Raw genomic sequence first — 20,922 nt, 5'->3', positions numbered from 1 at the left:
TAGAAAACCTGAATTGACCGCTAATGTTAAAAGTAAATACTTTTTGACAAGGCTGGGCCGATGTGGGGTCAGGGTTTTACACCGATCAATACAGAAAGAAAACGCAATAAACCTTTACTGACAACAATTAATTAAAACATTTTCTTTTGATTTACTTACTGTGCAGCTTCTTACACCAGCTGATAAGAATCTAACATGCTCTAAAACCATTGTTTAAATGTTATAAAACTTCTGTTTGTGTTGTTAAAGAATTTTTTTTAATTCAATTCTGAAGTCTAATGTGCCGCTATCTGCATATGTCTAACACCGCTTAAATCGACATAGCATTAGTCTTTGAACTACTTGTTTGTCAATGACAAGGTCATAATTTGAAAAAAAAAATCTGACTTTCTATACGGACACTAATAAGGATAAAAATAACTATTTGAACAGCTTGTATTATGGTGCAGACATGGTTTATATTTAACCACATTTAAGGGGAAAAGGTGCTTTAAAGTTCATTCGATCTCTTTTTCTTTCTTTTTTTAACTGTTTATTTAAATAGTTTATTCTTTTCTTATATATGTTAGCGTCTAACTATTATATAAATGAAGTTCGATTACTGATTGTAAGTCAGATCAATATCTACTTTAAAAAGTCACAATTATATCAAAGGAAAACCTCTCGAAGTTATTTGCAAATATTTATTAAACTTTCTTGCGTCTCATTTAAATATTTTGTTTTTCATTTATTTTTTGTTTATTTTACTTAGTTTTTATTGTATTATTTTATATGTGATATTTAATTTAGCTGATTTTTGTCTTTGTTTTTTTGTCTGTTTAATAGTTTGTTATAAAAGGTTGCATACTAAAATGCATTTGTTTAAAGGCACATTATGCCTCAGAAATCCTTTTTTTTTAAAAATTCTTTTGAAATGTCACACATGTTTAATAATGTTTAAATAATGGATTAAGTGCACTATAAATGTTTAACAACTGAAAAAGTAGCGCTGTATGTGCGGTTATGTGTCGTTAAGGTAGGAAAATGTAAACAAAGTAGAACTTTAACTTTCATACAAAATACTAATTCACTATAAATATATTTATGCCAACAGAACTAAAGATGCAAAGGATAGTTAATGTATATAGCAGATGAATATGTTTTAACAAGATACAAAAAATAAACAGGTTTTTAGAAATAAAAATGATTTCTGAGGCATTATGGGCCTTTAATAATAACTGAAACTGTTTATATCATTGCGCATGACTTTGTCATTTGCGCTTGAATCGATTTGATGTATAGTTAGACTAAAAATAGTGGAGTGGAGCAGTAGTAAGACTTATCAAATGTCATGACGGCCCCGGTTATATCATAATCAAAACATGAATGCAATTGCACGTAAAATGCGGAAGAACGAAACTGCTTTAAACTTTACTAATTACCACTGGGTCACGTATATAGATATTGTAATAAAATATTGTTTGAAAAATATTGTTGATAAAGATCTAAATGAATCAGTAAGGACATTAAAACGGCCCTAAACTTTAAAAAAGGTTTAACAATAAAATAATAATAATAATAATAATGAAGATAATGATAATAATAATAATTATTAGTTTTATTATAAAATTATGTTTTTTTATATTGATCCTTTCTTATAATTGTCAAATCAAAAGAATTATGGTGAAAATGACATTGACGGCGATAAAATACATACACAAAAGGAATCTACCAATCCACTCTCTGTATTCAAATTAGTAAAGCGGACGATCTTCTAGAAACGAAAGTCACTGACGCGTTATAAATGGCTTTCGGTACTTTGATTTGAAGACGAGTTGATGAAATTGCAAAATAATTAGTTTGAAACAGCATAGAATTGTTGTGGGTTTTTTCCCCAAAAGAAAACAAGTAGAGATTTTGATGCTAAAGCATCAAGTCGCCGGATAGAAATATTATTGTATTATCATAAATAAAAGAAAATATCAGTTTAATGGTTCGAGTATAAAGAAAAGAGGAACAATAAGTTGAGTAATGTGTATTCATAAACACGTTTTCATGTACTTGCCACAATTATATCTTTCTTGCTATAAACTTTGTAAAAGAGTTTTATGCAATAAATTTATGTTATGTTATAATAAAACATCATATTTGAAGCAAACTTGCTTAGCAATTTTGTCAAGAAACTGTTATCATTATTAAATAAGCAAGTATTGTTTGGCAATATTTACCCGAGACTCAATCGGGAGCTGTTTCGTTAGCTTACATATCTTATTATGATTAATGTTAACGATTTTATTGTAAGTATAATTACATATATAATTATATCAATTAATACTGCTCGATGGCCTAGTGGTAAGTATGACGAACTTGTAACCTACATATGTAGTAGGCGCAAGTTCGAATCATTAACAAATCCTGTGTGTAGTTTTCATAAATTGATTTTTATTATATCTTTTAACTTTATGAAACATAAGTTGATAAATCGTGTGTTTCATTTCTAGCACTTTTTTATTTCATAATTTTGATAAATGGTCAAGTTTTGCAAAATACAAAAAGTACATTGTGTATTATAAAAGAAAACATAAAAAATCACTTTATCGAGCTTGAAACTAACATAAAATCTAACACCTTGTCATCGAGGCTTGTAAAGCAAGTGATATGATTATAATTTTAATTGTAATTCTACTTTATACATATACCGTTGTACTCCGTATGGTTTACTTCAGAATCCGATAATTATCGACAAATTATTACCGATCATCGAATATTTGCAAAGTGACTATGAAAAAATATATGCTTAATTATTGCATAAAACAATGCAATTCTACTGTAAAAGTGGTGTCTGCATAAAAAATTAGTCTTATGCACTATCGAAAAAATATACTATTTAGCTGATATCAATATTCCTGTCGTTACAGACGATATAGTTAACGTTAAATTGCCTTTCAGTGCGATAAACTATCAACACAAAGATAGTTTATTAGTTTTCTCTGTGTATCCAAAACGATTCCGGCCCCTACTGTCATACCGAGATTTTTCATACAAAATTACTTTGATATGCACTTTTATCAGCTGCCAACCATTCACAAGTATCAGCCATTTGTTACTATTAATAGATTTTATAACAATAACATACAACGTGTAGTCACGTGATTCTGGGAGAAGCTGTTTATAATAAATAAGATAAAAAAATAGAATAGGTCTCATTACATACAAACAACCAGATAATTTAAAAGTGTCATTTCAAATATCATGCATGATTTATTTATCATAAAATAGCAACGATTGACACTTTGAAAAAAAGGAAAAACATCCCTAAATTCAATGACTGGTCCATAGGGATACGTCATTAATTCATTTTATATAAATTGTAATGTTGCTTTTTACGATGTCAATATTTGAATATTTCATTTCATTGAGCAACATTATTCTATGTTTTAATTTTTGAGATTACTGAAAACAATTGTAGTCTTTAATTGTTCAGTAATTGATATGCTTTTATTTTCAGATTTTAATGCCTTCTCCTACCATAGGTATAATATTAAACTGTTACAAATATAGTCGCCGGTTTCTACCGGCGACTAATAAACGCTGAAGGCCGCTTTATTAAAGTCGATGAATAGTATTATTCTGTTCTAGAACAACTTATTATCTGCATTTTGAATAATATGTTATAGCAGATCATGTATCACAAACTTGCAAACAACAATCATATCTATAATTATTTCATGCTTTGTTGTTTTGTCTGATACTAAATAATATCCGCATAATTATTTACTGTATTACAGACCGTCATTTATTAACAAATTCACTTTAAAGAAACCGCGTAGAATGCATATAGCAAGGATCATTTACCAAACGACATTAATTAATTAAAACTGAAGGTTAGAATGTATTAAAAAATGTTTTAAGCTCGGTTTAATTTAGACTACACGTGGTCATTTAGAGATACCCGAGTAATATTTTCTAACTTCGATGTTGCCTTGTTTTCAACACAGTAATATATAGTATTAGTATAAGTGAAATAAAGTCTGATTCCACCGTGTTTCAAATGGGATGAATTTTTGTAAGAGTTCAAGTTATTCTAGAATCACTTTCATATATGAAACATGAGAAAATGTTTCGAATTCTTGGACCTGAACAGTTTCAATTATTCAACGCCACACGTGGAATGTTTGCTTTGCGTCCTATTAACGATATGGGATACTGTTAAACTATGGAATAAAATATATGACTTAAATGCATTAACAGTCATTGATGTGCCTTTAACCTGATATTGATATTGTTATGCAAGCTTGTTTACTTTTTTTCTACTCATGCAATTTTGAAAAAGACCCGCACTTTCACAATATTGCTTTTCCTAAGACGCATTTCTTACCGTCCTCGAAAGCGAAAATGTGCTCTACGACAGACCTTTATACAATGGTTCTTCTGTTATTTACCTGCATTTTTGTGATTGAACTTGGCATGGTCTCAACATCTACGGCCATAAATTGGGTAAAACTTCAAGCTGAAGGACAATTCGTTGAAGACATATGCCCAGCGGAAGATGTTCGGTTTGTGAAAGAATCGGTTGCTGCCGCAGTAACATGCGGTAAAATCTGTAATGAGGACAAGGAATGTAAAGCCGTTACGTATCAAATGGATGATCATAAATGCACTGGCTGTCGGGAGTTTTTGAAATCGTTACCAACGGTAAACTCAGCGGGATTGCTAAAATTTGCAAAAAGAGGTTCGTGAATTTTGAACTATGTAAAGGCACATTATATGCCTCAAAAACTGATAAATTTTTACTTTCTTAGAAAGGGCAAATATTAGTTTTATAATATTTAAATAACGGTATTTGAGGATGTTTGATGCTTGTTTCCTAAACAAAAAGTAGCACTAAATGTTAAATAATTTGTCACAAAAGTAACAAAGTGTAAACTAAGTAGTTTTTTGACTTCCATACAAAATACAAAATCACTATAATTGTACTGATTGCCAAAGCGAATCTGAAAAAAAGATGGATTAGGTAATTGGCCAATGATTATCTTTTTGAAACTATTAAAATACACTGAAAATAAAAACCTATTGAGAAATTAAAGTAAAACTATGCTTTATTTAGTGTAACATATAAAGCTATTTATATTTGCGAAATAAATCATCTTGTCTTAGTTATAGATTTTTACAGACTTTTTTCTGGAGGTTTAAGTTGTTCTCTCACTTGCTGCTATTTACTTCTTTGTGGTTATTATTTTTACTTTGTTGTATTTAACTCAGCCTCGTTTTGGATCCAAAAAATTTCCTTTGTTGTTTACAGAGAAGTTTCTATTTTTGCTTTTTAATTATCACCGCTTTCCTCCCCGCCTCCCTCCAGATTTAGTCATCTTAGCTATATGTGTTTTGTTGTGGACATGTTCGTGTCCAACTTTCTGTCATCCTTTGTGATATTATGACACAATTTTCTAGTCTTATAGTTTCTAGTCATTTTGATTAACTTAGTTTATTTACCTTTTTATAAAATAAAGTCGTCTGGCACATTTGTGCCAGACATTTTCAATCCACTTTTTGTCAGACTCTTCTTTACACTTTCCCCTTCCGTGATGACAGAAATAAAACTTCAAAGGCGTTCAGGCAAAGCAAATATAAAAGCATTTATGGGGCATAATTGGCCTTTTAGATTAGGCACTTCGGTTGCTCAAGCTTATTTTTTAATGGTCTGGTATCAACATTGGCCGTTAACTGTTTTAACTACACTGGTAGCTTTAAACTGAATCAGCAACATTTAGGTTAGGCGTTTAAGGCTATAGACATGTAAATGTAATAAATATGATCTAAGTCCAAAACTATTGCGTCAATTATTTAATGCTTTGTTCTTTCTTTTTTGGGCTTTTCATGTGAAGTTTGGGGAAACAAATTGAAAGAATTAAATTTAAATTTTTGAAAACGATTATTTATTAAAAGTGATAACGAATACATGCAATGCACATGTAAATGGTGAAATGGGAAGGTTCCCATTGTATGTAAATAGATATATAAGAATAACAAAATACTGAATGAAAATTGTTAACACTGATAATATCTTATTGGAAAGTTGAAAACAATGTATCATGTAACTTTAATGATCCTGAAACACATTTTTTATGGTTTTAAATCATAAATACGATGCTCAAATTAAGATTTATCAATTTTGTATGTTCCAAAAAGCATTATTTATAAAGATATTACCGAATTTAACATTTCAAGTAAATAAAGGTAATAAAATATTTATTTTCTATAAAGTTTAAGTCAAATTTTACAATAAGAAATGAATGCACATATTTTAATCATAAAAAAAAGAAAAGGAAATCCCATCCATTCATGTCAAAACGTCTGTGAATCCCCTTAAACTAAGTCCGGAGAACAAAATATTCAAATATACTTAGTGGTTAAAAGTAAGTAGTATTCAGTACTGTGCCGGTTGTAAAGACTGAAAATAATTTTTCGGAAAATTTAATTTGTACCATTTGATGTAGGTCCGAGCTTAAAACTAGACGTGTGCAAAATTTCAGGTAATTCCCTCACACTGTTTTTTCCACAAAAATATTAAAGTGACATTATGCCCATCCAAGGGTGTATAGTGAGTGAACGGGTGAAAGTCAAAATATGTTTTCATTTTGCCATAATTCCTTTTAATTTTATAATTAAGTTCGCATAAACAATGAATAACTCACAGATCCAAACAAAATTTTGTAAATATCCATAAGAATTTACCTATAATGCTTAGTTTATCAAAAGAGTGGGGCAGTCTTTTTAAATTTAAGACAGATTTATAATTTTACCCTAAACATTTTCCAATAAAAACTGTTGGTCAATCACCATTTTGACAGTGAATCTTTTGAAATATAAAGTTAACTTAGCTCAACTTGACCATGAAAATATGAGCATAATGTCACTTTAATAACCGGGAATAAATCGCCAAAAAAAAAAATCAATTTTTAATTTAGGTCTGAGTATATTGAATAGTTTCTTTATAACCTGTCGCAGAATTTTTCATTTCTAAGTGTATCACTTGATAAATGCAAGAATTACAAAGTCTATATTTTTACGTTTTTCAACCTCAGTGGAGTCCCTTTAATAAATTTTAAGTTATTTTTCAAGTGAAGTTTTTCTTGTGAACTTATGAGACATCATAAACGTTAAACGTGACTCCAGAAAAGGTTGTTTTTGTGTGTGTGTGTGTGTGTGTGTGCGTGCGTGCGTGCATGTGTCTGATTGTATGCTTGCGTATGTGTGTATGTTTATCATTTCAAATTTTCTGGTGTGTTGGTCTTGATTTATGTTAAGTTTTAACGTCTTAATATATGTTTGGTACTTTCCGTCTGCTAGGTGAGTTATTTTATTTTGTTTTAAGAACACCTATTCGACTGCAAAGAAATTCTAGAAAGGGACAGGTTTGCAGATACTGGTGTTTATACGATAGCAGTTGGTGGAACGGAAACTCTACAGGTTTATTGTGACATGAGAACCAATGGTGGGGGATGGACGGTATGTCTTATCTTTTTATTTTTTTATATTTATAAACAAAGACTCATGGCCCCTATGGGCATAAGAGTGAACAATCAAACAAAACAAAAAATGATAATACAAACTTGGCATAGAAGTAAAATAAGTAAATAAGGAAGATGACTTAGTGAAATTTCAGCATTATTGCTTTAACAAAAAATGGCTAGATCAAATAAAGTATTTCTGTTGTCGCTTCACATTAGAGCCTGAAAATTACCTTGAATAATACTTACATTAATAGTAAATAATGTTCTAATTTGAATTGAGTTTTATATATTCTATAATTTAAACACTTAACAGAATTAAAAACATCACTATTTCATACTTGTAAAAACTGATCACGTAATCGTGATTTGATTACATATTTGAAATTATTAAAATTTGTAATAAAAGAGGACTGGTGGACTACACTAAATACCGTATTCCGGTTTAAACCGGACAAGGCGCTTGAATGATTAAATTCTCAATCTTGCCTTTTTATTTTTTACCAAATGGAATGAACTTTAAAACATCTAATGCACCTTTACACGCATTTGCATCATATACGAGAATGAATGAAAAATGTAAATTTTGTGCTCATTATTTTTTCAAGCGTCTAGAGGTACTGCTCCAATCCTGTATATTGCGTGTTGTCCGTATCTTAAAAACGATTAGCATTTTACATGTACCTCAAATAAACGTCTTGATAATACAGACTTATACGTTTACTCTAAATTATTTTGCATGATTGTGTGCAATTTTATTGAAAAGCTTATGAACGAAGAAAAAACGTGTTTCAGTCAGAAAATATAGTATGATTTTATCGCCTCAGTGTTTTAATTCTGATGATTTTAACCTGCTTTTACGGTAACTGTGGCTTACCTTATATTGTCTCTGGTAACAACCGATGCACTTGTTGACCCCTATATAATTTGAACCGGAAATGATTAGCCCTTGCCACCAATGAGCACATAGTTCAATTTTTGTTGTTTTGTTTTTAGATCAAAATCAATAAAACTAAGATTGGATTGTGTCCAGTTTTAAGAAGTGAAATCCATTATACAAATTAAGCCGGTATTGGATCGCTATTGAATTTCAGACGCTATACGTTCGTATAATTAATTGCTCAGTGAATTCTGATTTAATTTTTGGTATTGTATTGAAGGTTTTCCAACACAGACTTGATGGTTCTGTTAATTTCCAAAGAAACTTTTCACAGTATGAAAACGGATTTGGGGACATCAATGGCGAATTCTGGCTCGGTATGTTTGGTTTTATTTATCTACTTGTATGTTTTTGTTCGTTCGTTCGTTCGTTCGTTCGTGCGTTTGTTCGTTCGTTCGTTCGTTCATTCATTCATTCATTCATTCATTCATTCATTCAGTGAATCGGTACTGTACTTTCTATGTTATTTGGCATTGGTTAATGGATTGTTTGCTTGATTGTTTGCTTGCTTGATTAATTGATTGTTTGTTTGCTTGCTTGATTAATCGATTGACTGATTGATTGATGATTTGATTGATTGATTGGTTAATTGATTCATCCATTCATTCATTCATTCATTCATTCATTCATTCATTCAATGACTCGGTACTGTACATTCTATGTTATCTAGCATTTGTTGAATTGCTGTTTGCTTGATTGCTTGATTAGTTGATTAATTCATTCATTCATTCATTCCTTTATTCATTAATTTATGATATCAATAAATTGGAACTGTTTTGGTACAATATAGATGACAAATACCAATGTAAAATAAACATGTAGTAGAATTTCTCTTCCTGAGATCTTACAGAATGTTGTCTTAATATAAATGATGCATGCAATTCTAAATATCTAAATATTGTTGCAGGACTTAAATACGTTCAAAAACTGACAGAAATGCCGAGTGAATTTAAATATGAAATTACGTTTTCAAATGATGGTGAACAGCCATGGAACGAACGATTCAGTCGGTTTCAACTCGTTGGCCCTCGGTACGTGCTCTCCATAGACGATCGCCTCTACAGTTCAGGTGAGAGAGTAACTGTAACATTAAACCTTACCATGCTGGCAACGAAATTGTGTAGTCTTTGCCACTACGGAAGAAGACAGTTTCCAGACAAAGTTCAAATCAGCAGATTTAATAATAGATATTAATATTTTTTAACAATCTGACTAAAGTTCAGATCTTCTTATTTCTTTTTTTTTTTTGTAGATCTGATGACGACTGAAGATGTTTCGCCTTCTTTATACATTGTCATTCGGATTTCCCAAAAGAGCTATTTTTAGCCATGCAATCAAACCGGTTTTTACATAGGCATTAGAAATATCAAAAAACCGTTGGACGTGGAATTAAACAAATTGTTGATTTTTGTTAGAAAAAAAAGTTTGATGTATTTTTTAACAAATTACTTGAAAAAAATAGAGCCAATTTTTAATGGGCAAGATTGTTTTGCCAGTTTATCTGTCGGCTATATGTTTGGTCTCGAAATCTTAAAAATTACCTTCTACAGGTTTAGAATTAGAAACCACATCGCTTTCAAAATTATGAAAGCTCGCCGATGATTGGCTGTGTGACTAGTTACCAGAAATAATTTCGTATATGGTCACGCTCAAACCTAAAATCAACGAGTGTTTGTATTTGGTGAATTAACAATTGTATCATACTAGGGTTAAATCGTATACACATATATACATGCACAGTGCGTTAGCTGAAGCGCAGTTTAACATACCAGCACTCCAGAGCATGCCCATTGATTGGCTAATTTTTCCGAGGTTCACTTATTGTAGTAGTATAGGCGTCGGTTTAGCCCCAAGACTGCGCATGCGCGGCGCCATATTGGATTCTATTTTTAGAATGACATCATCGTTCTATTTTGAGAATGTGATCATCCGTCTATTTTTAGAATGACATTATCGTTCTATTTTTTAATCTCCCGGAAGTATACGGAGCTGACTCGTATACACGATCTTAGGGCTTGAATCGCGGACATTGAGGGTCAGGTCCTCGGCCCTAGACGGAGAGATAATTACCATTATGACAGATAAAATAAATGTTTGTAAATAGATACGTACTTAACATTTTAATTTATAAAAAATAGTTTAGGTTCAAAATAATATTGATACAAATATAACTCGTTTACTTACCTACATTTAGTAAGGAAATGACTGTCATAGCGTAACGTTTCTTGTAGACTGCGCATGATTTATTTTTAGTCGCGGTATTTCACAACCACCAGGAGCTATTTCATCAGCCCCACGCGGGTGTCAATGAAAGAAAAAGGCATTAAGTACAGTCGCCGCTCAGTCTAGATTCACAATACCTAGCGGAACTATTTTGAACAAAAACCCTTTATTCCTTCGTTACTAAATATAACTTTTCATTAATCACAAAAGAATCTATTAAATCCTTTCAAACGCAGCGAAGCCGAAAGTCAAGTACAGTCGCCACTTAGTCTAGATTTACAATACCTAAGCGGAACTATGTTGAAATCAAAAACCCTTTATCCTTCGTTACTAAATATAGCTTTTCATTAATCTTATCCTTTTAAATGCAGCGACCATTAAGTAAAAACTCATTAACGAGAAATTTGCTACGCATGCATTAACATATTTTAACACTTCAATATATTGTATTATCCGTTCTTTTAAAGTGCCATGCTACGGTAAACTGATTGCAATATTTTAAACACGGTTGCCCTTAGCAACTGGTCAAATTTTGTGATTTTTATGAACACTTCAGATTCTTATTTTTTTATACAAAAATAAAATTTTAAATGAATAACTTATGTATAAGAAAGTTTGTAAACTGATTTTAAATGAAAATTTATAATACATTTAAGCTATAAACCGGTTTTTTATCGTTTGGGCAACCGTTTACGCTCAAAATTTTTTTGAGATAAAGTCGTTATAAGATAGAATAAAACCGAAAGCTTTCGTTTTGACCCGGGGTTCTCGATCGATTTTCAGCCGTTTTTGAGTTATGACGCAAGAGCGATTTTAAACCCTAAATTGCGAAAGTCAATAAAAACGTTACAACTGTTTTCCAATCGATTCGTCTCGTCGCGCTGATTAAGAAAATATATAGTTTTATGGGTTTATCTTTTACCGTTTTCGAGTAATTCGAGTTTTAAAGTCACCGGAAGTGACGTCACAGAAATTTCAAAATCGATTTTTTTTCCGGTATTACTTGACCGAATATACTCGTGTTTGGTATCTGTTGGAAAGCATTTTACACAACCTGTTACCTGACGCTCTTCAAAAAGCCATTGGACCGGGGAACTGAAATCACTGAAGCGTAAAAAACGTGTTTTCTGTACCACGTCCGGACCGAACTAAAGGCGTGTTTGGTATCAAACGAAATGTCTTAAGCCGCTCTTTATGAATACGGACTAAAATCGAAATTAAAATCAACTCATGCGTAAAAATCATTAAAATAACTAAAATAAGCTTACCCCCCAGTCTTTACTCCTTGCCTATCAAACTATTTATGACAAGTTACTATAGCCTATCGTTAAAACGGTCCAGTTACGACAGGTTTAAACCGGTATTGCTATTTTTGATTAGCCAATGAAATTGAAGAACGAGGTTTTTAAAACCCGATTTTTTTTTAAAAATCATAAAACCCTTAGATTTATATGCCGTTTGAAAAGATCTCTGCGAGTAGATACAGAAAATGTATTATTATATGGATCTATCTTTTACTGTTTCTGAGATAAGGAGAGTTTCAATATGGCAGACAAAAGCACTCATGCGGAAACACGCGCCATAAACTTTTTCGTTATGAACGAAACATAGTTATGTTTGGTATCAAATTGAAGGTCTTGACGAGTACATTTTAGTCACGCGATCAAACCGGATGTGAAATCACTCATGCGTGAAAAATATATATTTTGGTTACTAGTGCAACCAAATACGATATGATTTTTAATTGTTGACTACCAATTGAAAGAACAGTTCAATACCTTTAATTTACACCCCACATTATCGATTCGATTTTCAAACTGTTACAGAGTTATTACGTAACAGCGATTTTTAAACCCAAAATTTTTTAAAAGTTTACAAAGAGCCGCTTCAATTTATATACCGTTAAAAAGATCTCGGACGAGTAGATTCAGAAAATGTAATAGGTTTAATGGGTCTATCATTATGAGTTTACTGAGATATTACAGATTATAGACTTAGTGTATTTTAACCACCGATTTAGATAAAAGCGTTAAATTGGGCACTACAATTGGGTTTCAAAAAAATTATTCAAACGAGTGTGGCGTCCTTATTTATGGGTCGATTTTATTCCATCTTGGTATCCAAATTTTAAAGGTATTTAAGAGTACTTTCAGACGCTGTTGATAGTAAAGTTCATAATACTGGGAAGTCAAAATTACTTTATGCGTTAAATGACAATTCTCCGCTTTTTCTGGACATAACATTGGGTATGTTGGCATATCAAAACGAAAGGTCTTGACAAATGCGACAAGCTGAAACTAACAAAGCCGCAAGTGAAACCAATCACGCGTAAAAAATATTAAAATAACTAAAATAAGCTTACCCCCAACCTTTACTCCTCGCTATCCTAAAAACCGGCAATGAATGAATCGCTACGGTTAATCGTAATAAATGGAGTAAAAGAAGCGTTCGGATTGGTCACTGATAAGACAGTATTCTGATTGACTCGAAAGCAGGTTGGACAACCGTTCCTTGCAATGTGTAAAAATACATAAAACAAGTGAGGAGGAGGAGGAGGGTGGAGGAGGAGGAGGTGAAGGAGGAGGAAGGAGGAGGAGGTGGAGGAGGAGGGAGGAGGAGGGAGAAGGTGAAGAAGGTGGAGGAGGAAAAGAAGAAGCAGGAGGTGTAGGAGGTGTAGGAGTAGGAGAAAGAGGAGGAGGAGGAGGTGGAGGGGAGGAGGAGAGAAGGAGGGGAGGAGGAGGAGGAGGAGGTGGTGGCGGAGGAGAAGGAAAGGAATTTTTTTTCCTGTATCTGCAAACGTAAGAATCGTTAAATAAACTTGTAAGAAGACAGATTTCTTCAGCTTTTATAAATCTTGCTACTAAAATGAATAAGTGTTCTGTATGTAATCAGGTGTTCTCTAGGTTGACAACATGCGAAGACATGAACGTTATATGCATAGCAGTAACGACACAGTTAAAAGTAATTCTCTATTACAAGAAGTAACTCAAGGGAAAAAACTTCAGAAAAAGATGACATTTCACCACCCTTTTTCCATGGTTGTTTCCGGACCCAGTGGTAGTGGAAACAACAGAATGGACCAGAACACTGCTGTTATCTAACCTAGTACGTCAGCCGCCTGAACGCATCATATGGTGTTTCGGACAATGGCAACCTCTGTACGACGAACTTTCAGCGTAGAATACCTTGGATAGAATTTGTACACGGTATCCCCGACTACTTGAATAATCCCGAGTACATCAACGCCAGCAAAAGGAACCTGATTCGTTTTTGACGATTTGAAATACAAGAGGCCAAATGTGACCAGAGAATCGCCGATCTTTTACCAAAGGGCAGTCACCACAGGAACATATCTATCGTGTATCTTGACTCAAAATTTATTTCCTCAAGGAAAAAAGCCTGCAGAGATATCGCGTTGAATACGCAGTACCTAGTATTATTCAATAACCCTATTGACAGACAGCAGGTGGCTACGTTAGCGAGGAGAATATATCCTTCCTCCTATAACATCTTTATGAAAACGCTTCGAACGAGCGACATCGAGACCTCACGGTTATTTAGTGGTAGACTTGAAATCCTCTACTCCAGAACAATGACCGTTTGCGCGAAAAACATTTTTGAAAGTCAAGGTAGGAAAAGACAGCCTGCGGATGATTCCGAAAATGAGATTAGTGAAGAAGAAACCTTGTCTGACAATACTTTAAAATGATGATTTGATGATTAATTATGAGGAGGAGGAGGTGGATGAGTCAGACATAAAGATGTTATAGGAGGAAAGGATATATTCTCCTCGCTAACGTAGCCACCTGCTGTCCCGTCAATAGGGTTATTGAATAATACTGGTACTGCGTATTCACGCGATATCTCTGCAGGCTTTTCCTTGAGGAAATAAATTTTGAGTCAGATACACGATAGATATGTTTCCTGTGGTGACTGCCTTTGGTAAAAAGATCGGCGATTCTCTGGTCACATTTGGCCTCTGTCATCAAATCGTCAAAAACGATCAGGTTCCTTTTGCTGGCGTTGATGTACTCGGGATTATTCAAGTAGTCGGGGATACCGTGTACAAATTCTATCCAAGGTATTCTACGCTGAAGTTCGTCGTACAGAGGTTGCCATTGTCCGAAACACCATATGATGCGTTCAGGCGGCTGACGTACTAGGTTAGATAACAGCAGTGTTCTGGTCCATTCTGTTTTTCCACTACCACTGGGTCCGGAAACAACCATGGAAAAAGGGTGGTGAAATGTCATCTTTTCTGAAGTTTTCCCTTGAGTTACTTCTTGTAATAGAGAATTACTTTTAACTGTGTCGTTACTGCTATGCATATAACGTTCATGTCTTCGCATGTTGTCAACCTAGAGAAACACCTGATTACATACAGAACACTTATTCATTTTAGTAGCAAGATTTATAAAAGCTTGAAGAAATCTGCCTTCTTACAAGTTTATTTAACGATTCTTACGTTTGCAGATACAGGAAAAAATTCCTTTCCTTCTCCTCCGCCACCACCTCCCTCCTCCTCCTCCCCTCCTTCTCTCCTCCTCCCCTCCACCTCCTCCTCCTCCTCTTTCTCCTACTTTCCTACACCTCCTGCTTCTTCTTTTCCTCCTCCACCTTCCTCACCTTCTCCTCCTCCTCCTCCTCCCCTCCTCCACCTCCTCCTCCTCCTCCTCCTTCACCTCCTCCTCCTCCACCTCCTCCTCCTCCTCACTTGTTTTATGTATTTTTACACATTGCAAGGAAACGGTTGTCCAACTGCTTTTCGAGTCAATCAGAATACTGTCTTATCAGTGACCAATCCGAACGCTTCTTTTACTCCATTTATTACGATTAACCGTAGCGATTCATTCATTGCCGATTTAGATAGCGAGGAGTAAAGGTTGGGGGTAAGCTTATTTTAGTTATTTTAAATAATTTTTACGCGTGATTGGTTTCACTTGCGGTTTGTTAGTTTCAGCTTGTCGCATTTGTCCCAAGAAACCTTTCGTTTGATAATGCAACATACCCATGTTATGGTCCAGAAAATAAGCGGAGAATTGTCAATTTAACGCATAAGTAATTATTTTGACTTCCAGTATGAACTTTACTATAACAGCGTCTGAAAAGTACTCTTAAATACCTTTTTAATTTGATAACAAAGATGGATAAAATCGACCCATAAATAAGGACGCCACACTCGTTTGAATTATTTTTGAACAATGTAGTGCAATAACGCTTTAATCTAACAATCGGTGGTTAAAATACACTAAGTCTATATCTGTAATATCTCAGTAACTTCATAATGATAGACCCATAAACCTATACATTTTCTGAATCTACTCGTCGAGATCTTTTTAACGGTATACTAAATTGAAGGGCTTTGTAAACTTTAAAAAATTTGGGTTTAAAAAATCGCTGTTACGTAATAACTCTGTAACAGTTGAAAATCGAATCGATAATGTGGGGTGTAAATTAAAGGTATTGAACTGTTCTTTCAATTGGTAGTCAACAATTAAAAATCATATCGTATTTGGTTGCACTAGTAACCAAAATATATATTTTTCACGCATGAGTGATTTCACATCCGGTTTGATCGCGTGACTAAAAATGTACTCGTCAAGACCTTCAATTTGATACCAAACATAACTATGTTTCGTTCATAAACGAAAAAGTTATGCGCGTGTTTCCGCATGAGTGATTTTGTCTGCCATATTGAAACTCTCCTATCTCAGAAACAGTAAAAGATAGATTCCATATAATAATACATTTTCTGTATCTACTCGCAGAGATCTTTCAAACGGCATATAAATCTAAGGGTTTTTATGATTTTTTAAAAAATGGTTTTAAAAACCTCGTTTCTTATCAATTTCATTGGCTAATCAAAAATAGCAATACCGGTTTAAACCTGTCGTAACTGGACCGTTTAACGATAGGCTATAGTAACTTGTCATAAATAGTTTGATAGGCAAGGAGTAAAGACTGGGGGTAAGCTTATTTTAGTTATTTTAAATGATTTTTTACGCATGAGTGATTTTAATTTCGATTTTAGTCCGTATTCATAAAGAGCGGCTTAAGACATTTCGTTTGATACCAAACACGCCTTAGTTCGGTCCGGACGTGGTACAGAAAACACGTTTTTACGCTTCAGTGATTTCAGTTCCGGTCCAATGGCTTTTGAAGAGCGTCAGGTAACAGGTGTGGTAAAATGCTTTCCAACGATACCAAACACGAGTATATTCGGTCAAGTAATAACGGAAAAAAATCGATTTTGAAATTTCTGTGACGTCACTTTCCGGTGACTTTAAAAACTCGAATTAAACTCGAAAACGGTAAAAGATAAACCCATAAAAGTATATATTCTTTAATCGCGCGACGAGACGAATCGATTGGAAAACAGTTGTAAACGTTTTTATTGACTTTCGAATTTAGGGTTTAAAATCGGCTCTTGCGTCCATAACTCAAAAACGGCTGAAAATCGGGGAATCGAGAAACCCCGGGTCAAAACGAAAAGCTTTCGGTTTATTCTATCTTATAACGACTTTATCTCAAAATTTGAGCGTAAACGGTTTGCCCAAAGACGATAAAAACCGGTTTTATAGCTTAAATGTATTATAAATTTCATTTAAAATCAGTTTTACAACTTTCTTATACATAAGTTATTCATTTAAAATTTATTTTTGTATAAAAAATAAGAATCTGAAGTGTTCATAAAAATCACAAAATTTGACCAGTTGCTAAGGGCAACCGTGTTAAAATATGCAATCAGTTTACCGTAGCATGCACTTAAAAAGGAACGGTACAATATATGAAGTGTTAAAATATGTTAAATGCATGCGTAGCAATTTCTCGTTAATGAGTTTTTACTTAATGGTCGCTGCAATTTAAAAGGATAAGATTAATGAAAAGCTATATTTAGTAACGAAGGATAAAGGGTTTTTGTTCAACATAGTTCCGCTAGGTATTGTAAATCTAGACTAAGTGGCGACTGTACTTGACGGTCCGCTGCGTTTGAAAGGATAATAGATTCTTTTGTGATTAATGAAAAAGTTATATTTAGTAACGAAGGATAAAGGGTTTTTTGTTCAAAAATAGTTCCGCTAGGTATTGTGAATCTAGACTGAGCGGCGACTGTACTTAATGCCTTTTTCTTTCATTGACACCCGCGTGGGCTGATGAAATAGCTCCTGGTGGTTGTGAAATACCGGACTAAAAATAAATCATGCGCAGTCTACAAGAACGTTACGCTATGACAGTCATTTCCTTACTAAATGTAGGTAAGTAAACGAGTTATATTTGTATCAATATTATTTTGAACCTAAACTATTTTTTATAAATTAAAATGTTAAGTACGTATCTATTTACAAACATTTCTTTTATCTGTCATAAATGGTAATTATCTCTCCGTCTAGGGCCGAGGACCTGACCCTCAATGTCCGCGATTCAAGCCCTAAGATCGTGTATACGAGTCAGCTCCGTATACTTCCGGGAGATTAAAAATAGAACGATAATGTCATTCTAAAAATAGACGGATGATCACATTCTCAAAATAGAACGATGATGTCATTCTAAAAATAGAATCCAATATGGCGCCGCGCATGCGCAGTCGTGGCCCTAAACCGACGCCTATACTACTTATTGTGACGACAGACAATCGCAACTTCTCGAACACAGTAGTAAGAATACGGTATTTCACCTACACTAAGAAACATGTAAACAAAGAGTAATATTACGCTGGGAGTTGTTGGCAAGTTTTTTTCCCAATAAATAAAGTAAAAGTCCACCTAAATTAAGTAAATAAATTGATAGATATAAAAGTTAAGAGTTAACTATTTATGTACTTATTATTATTATATGGCTTTAGAAAACGACAGTAAAAAATGCCAGCCTGTTAACATTTAGTCGGATTTGTTTATAATTGTAAATCAGTGGGCATATCTACGCCATGTTCAGGCCTTCTCAGTACCCACTGTCTGAACCACACAACTCGTGCACCAATCATAACAAGTCTCTCAGCATACATTACAGTATAATTTTATTGTAACTTTGAGCAAATTCGATGTAAATGAGCTGCACTCAACGACAGCTCGACTCCAAATGGACTCTTGGTCCATTTCTCCCCGTAATTATAGCTAAATTCTGTTCCCCTCTCCCTACCGTTCAAGGAACGCTCAAGCAATGTTCTTGCGGTGTGACCGGGCCTTCAAAAATTATTGCCAGACATGTTTTCAATCAGATCTAGAATTGTACTGAAAAGACTTTATTTTCAGTTGGATGTCAAATATATACATTCGATTTACATTGTCAAAGATTACACTCTCTTTTTCTCATTACATTTGAAAGCACGTGGTAGAACTACTTTCAAACCGTATTAACTCCGGGGTTAGAAGGAATAATAGCCGAGGACGATCCGATTGGTACCGATAGAAATTCATTGCTTAGGTTTTTTTCTAGGGTTTCATATTGTGACAACAAGGAACGTGTTTTTATTTTTGCCTGTGATATAAAAGAAAAGAACATCAAAACACTCAGCAATCGGATTTGAGCCTTGCCATGACAAAACCAACATAATTGGTTTGCGACCAGCATGGATCCAGACCAGCCTGCGCATCCGCGCAGTCTGAACAGGATCCATGCTGTTCGCTTACCAACCCTATTACATGTAGAGAAACTGCGATCAGCATGGATCATGTCCAGACTGCGCAGATGCGCAGGCTGATCTGGATACATGCTGGTCGCAAACCAATTATGTTGGTTTTGTCGTGACGCGGCTCATTTATTCTCGTGTGGCTATGCCCCTTCGTACAAATCAGATATCCTCGTGTTTCGACGTGCCTAAAGCCAAATCATCTCTTACCTGTGGTATATATTTCGTACATACTTCATTATCTGGACAGTTTAGTATGTACTGAATATATGACAATGATGTCAAATCAGCCTTTTAATCTGTAAAATAATTTGCTTTTTTCAGGTAACAATTATGGGGAAACGTTCGCGACCTTTAATGAATCTCCATTTGTTGCACTTGCTGAGGATTCTTCAACGTCTTGTCTTAGTGGCGACCATATGTGGTGGTCGTTTACCGCTCAAACGTGTAACTACGTCCTTAACCTCAACATTGTGTACGGGACGAAGACAAAAATAAGGTGGGCGCCTGAATCAGACAGCTATAGAATTCTAAAGGCTTCAACAATGATGATCAGAAGAATATGAAAATTATTCCGAACAGGAAAATAAACATACTGGCTCCATATTCACAAAAGGATGTCTGGATCAGGTTAAATGATTTTCAACCAAACCGAGCCTGCAATATTTTTAATTTTGTCATTTTGAACATTCTTTGAGATTCATTTTTTTTCTAAACTTAAATTGATAGCATTTGACTAGAATCAAATTTACGCAGACACAATATATAAAAATGCTCATTTGCGAAGAAACAACTTTATTTGAAGCTTTTCATTGACAAAATGACAGACTTTACTTTCCTAGACAGTCCGTATATCAAACGGGTTCTGAGGAATCACTTAGATAGACTGGATACTCAGTTTGCTAACACCTAAAATGTCAAACTCCTCACAGTGATGACCTCCCTTGGCAGAACTTCAAAGACGTCACATGATGATGAAAGTCACATGACGTAACGTCGAAATTCAAATGTAAATATCGACCGTTACATAGAAAATCTAACGTCATTTTTCTCTTTCTGTTTTATTTTTAACTTTTAGTGCCTACGTTCGATATAGTTTATCAAAAAATTATCAAAAGTATACAAAATAACGAAAAATAAATTCAAAAGCTAAAAAATATAAAATATCAAAATATTGTCTCGGTAGAAAATATTCTCATAATTTTTAAAATTATTTCTAAATATTCATATTATTTATTTATTTATTCATAAACATTGTTAAATAAATGAGAAAAAACTTATCTGATAGATAAAAGCAGTAGATAAAACAATTTTTGAAAAAAATATAGTATATCAGAAATTCTGATATATCGGACCTTATAAATGGTGGCAGAGATCTTCGCCGAAGAATTAAGGGGAGATCACTGCGTGAGGATTGCTAAAATGTTGTAGCAAGCGAGTTAAATGCGCTCGAAAATTACTGAAAATGCATCTACCGATATGGTGGACTTGTGATGAAAGCTGGTTTCACTATCATACGACAGTTCGCAAGTGTAACAGTAGGGTTTGGGCCACCAAAAATGTTCGTGACAAGTGTCAAAACAGGTTGTTTTCGTAATTTTCTCTACACCCATGGAACTGATGCCCGAAGTCCTATTTTAAGT

At 33.8% G+C, this 20,922-nt stretch overlaps 1 protein-coding gene across 1 annotated transcript; it reads left to right on the top strand.

Moving 5' to 3' along the window:
- The first annotated feature begins 4,376 nt into the window (after window positions 1-4,376).
- On the top strand, window positions 4,377-20,043 carry LOC132751206 (ficolin-2-like). The gene is made up of 5 exons (XM_060741348.1): window positions 4,377-4,711; window positions 7,355-7,488; window positions 8,651-8,747; window positions 9,338-9,499; window positions 19,604-20,043. Exons 1-5 carry the CDS (start codon window positions 4,402-4,404, stop codon window positions 19,843-19,845), a joined length of 945 nt encoding a protein of 314 aa, XP_060597331.1. The 5' UTR covers window positions 4,377-4,401; the 3' UTR covers window positions 19,846-20,043.
- The last annotated feature ends 879 nt before the right edge of the window (window positions 20,044-20,922 follow it).

The sequence above is a fragment of the Ruditapes philippinarum genome, unplaced genomic scaffold (assembly GCF_026571515.1).
Source record: "Ruditapes philippinarum isolate M1 unplaced genomic scaffold, ASM2657151v2 ctg5376_1_1_1_1, whole genome shotgun sequence".
Lineage (NCBI taxonomy): Eukaryota > Metazoa > Mollusca > Bivalvia > Venerida > Veneridae > Ruditapes > Ruditapes philippinarum.
This window is presented reverse-complemented; position numbering and strand designations above follow the sequence as displayed.

Coding starts and splice junctions, on each gene's coding strand:
- LOC132751206 (XM_060741348.1), top strand. CDS start 4,402: ATGGTTCTTCTGTTATTTACCTGCATTTTTGTGATTGAACTTGGCATG. Junction 4,712..7,354: donor GCTAAAATTTGCAAAAAGAG/GTTCGTGAATTT, acceptor TTTTGTTTTAAG/AACACCTATTCGACTGCAAA. Junction 7,489..8,650: donor CCAATGGTGGGGGATGGACG/GTATGTCTTATC, acceptor ATTGTATTGAAG/GTTTTCCAACACAGACTTGA.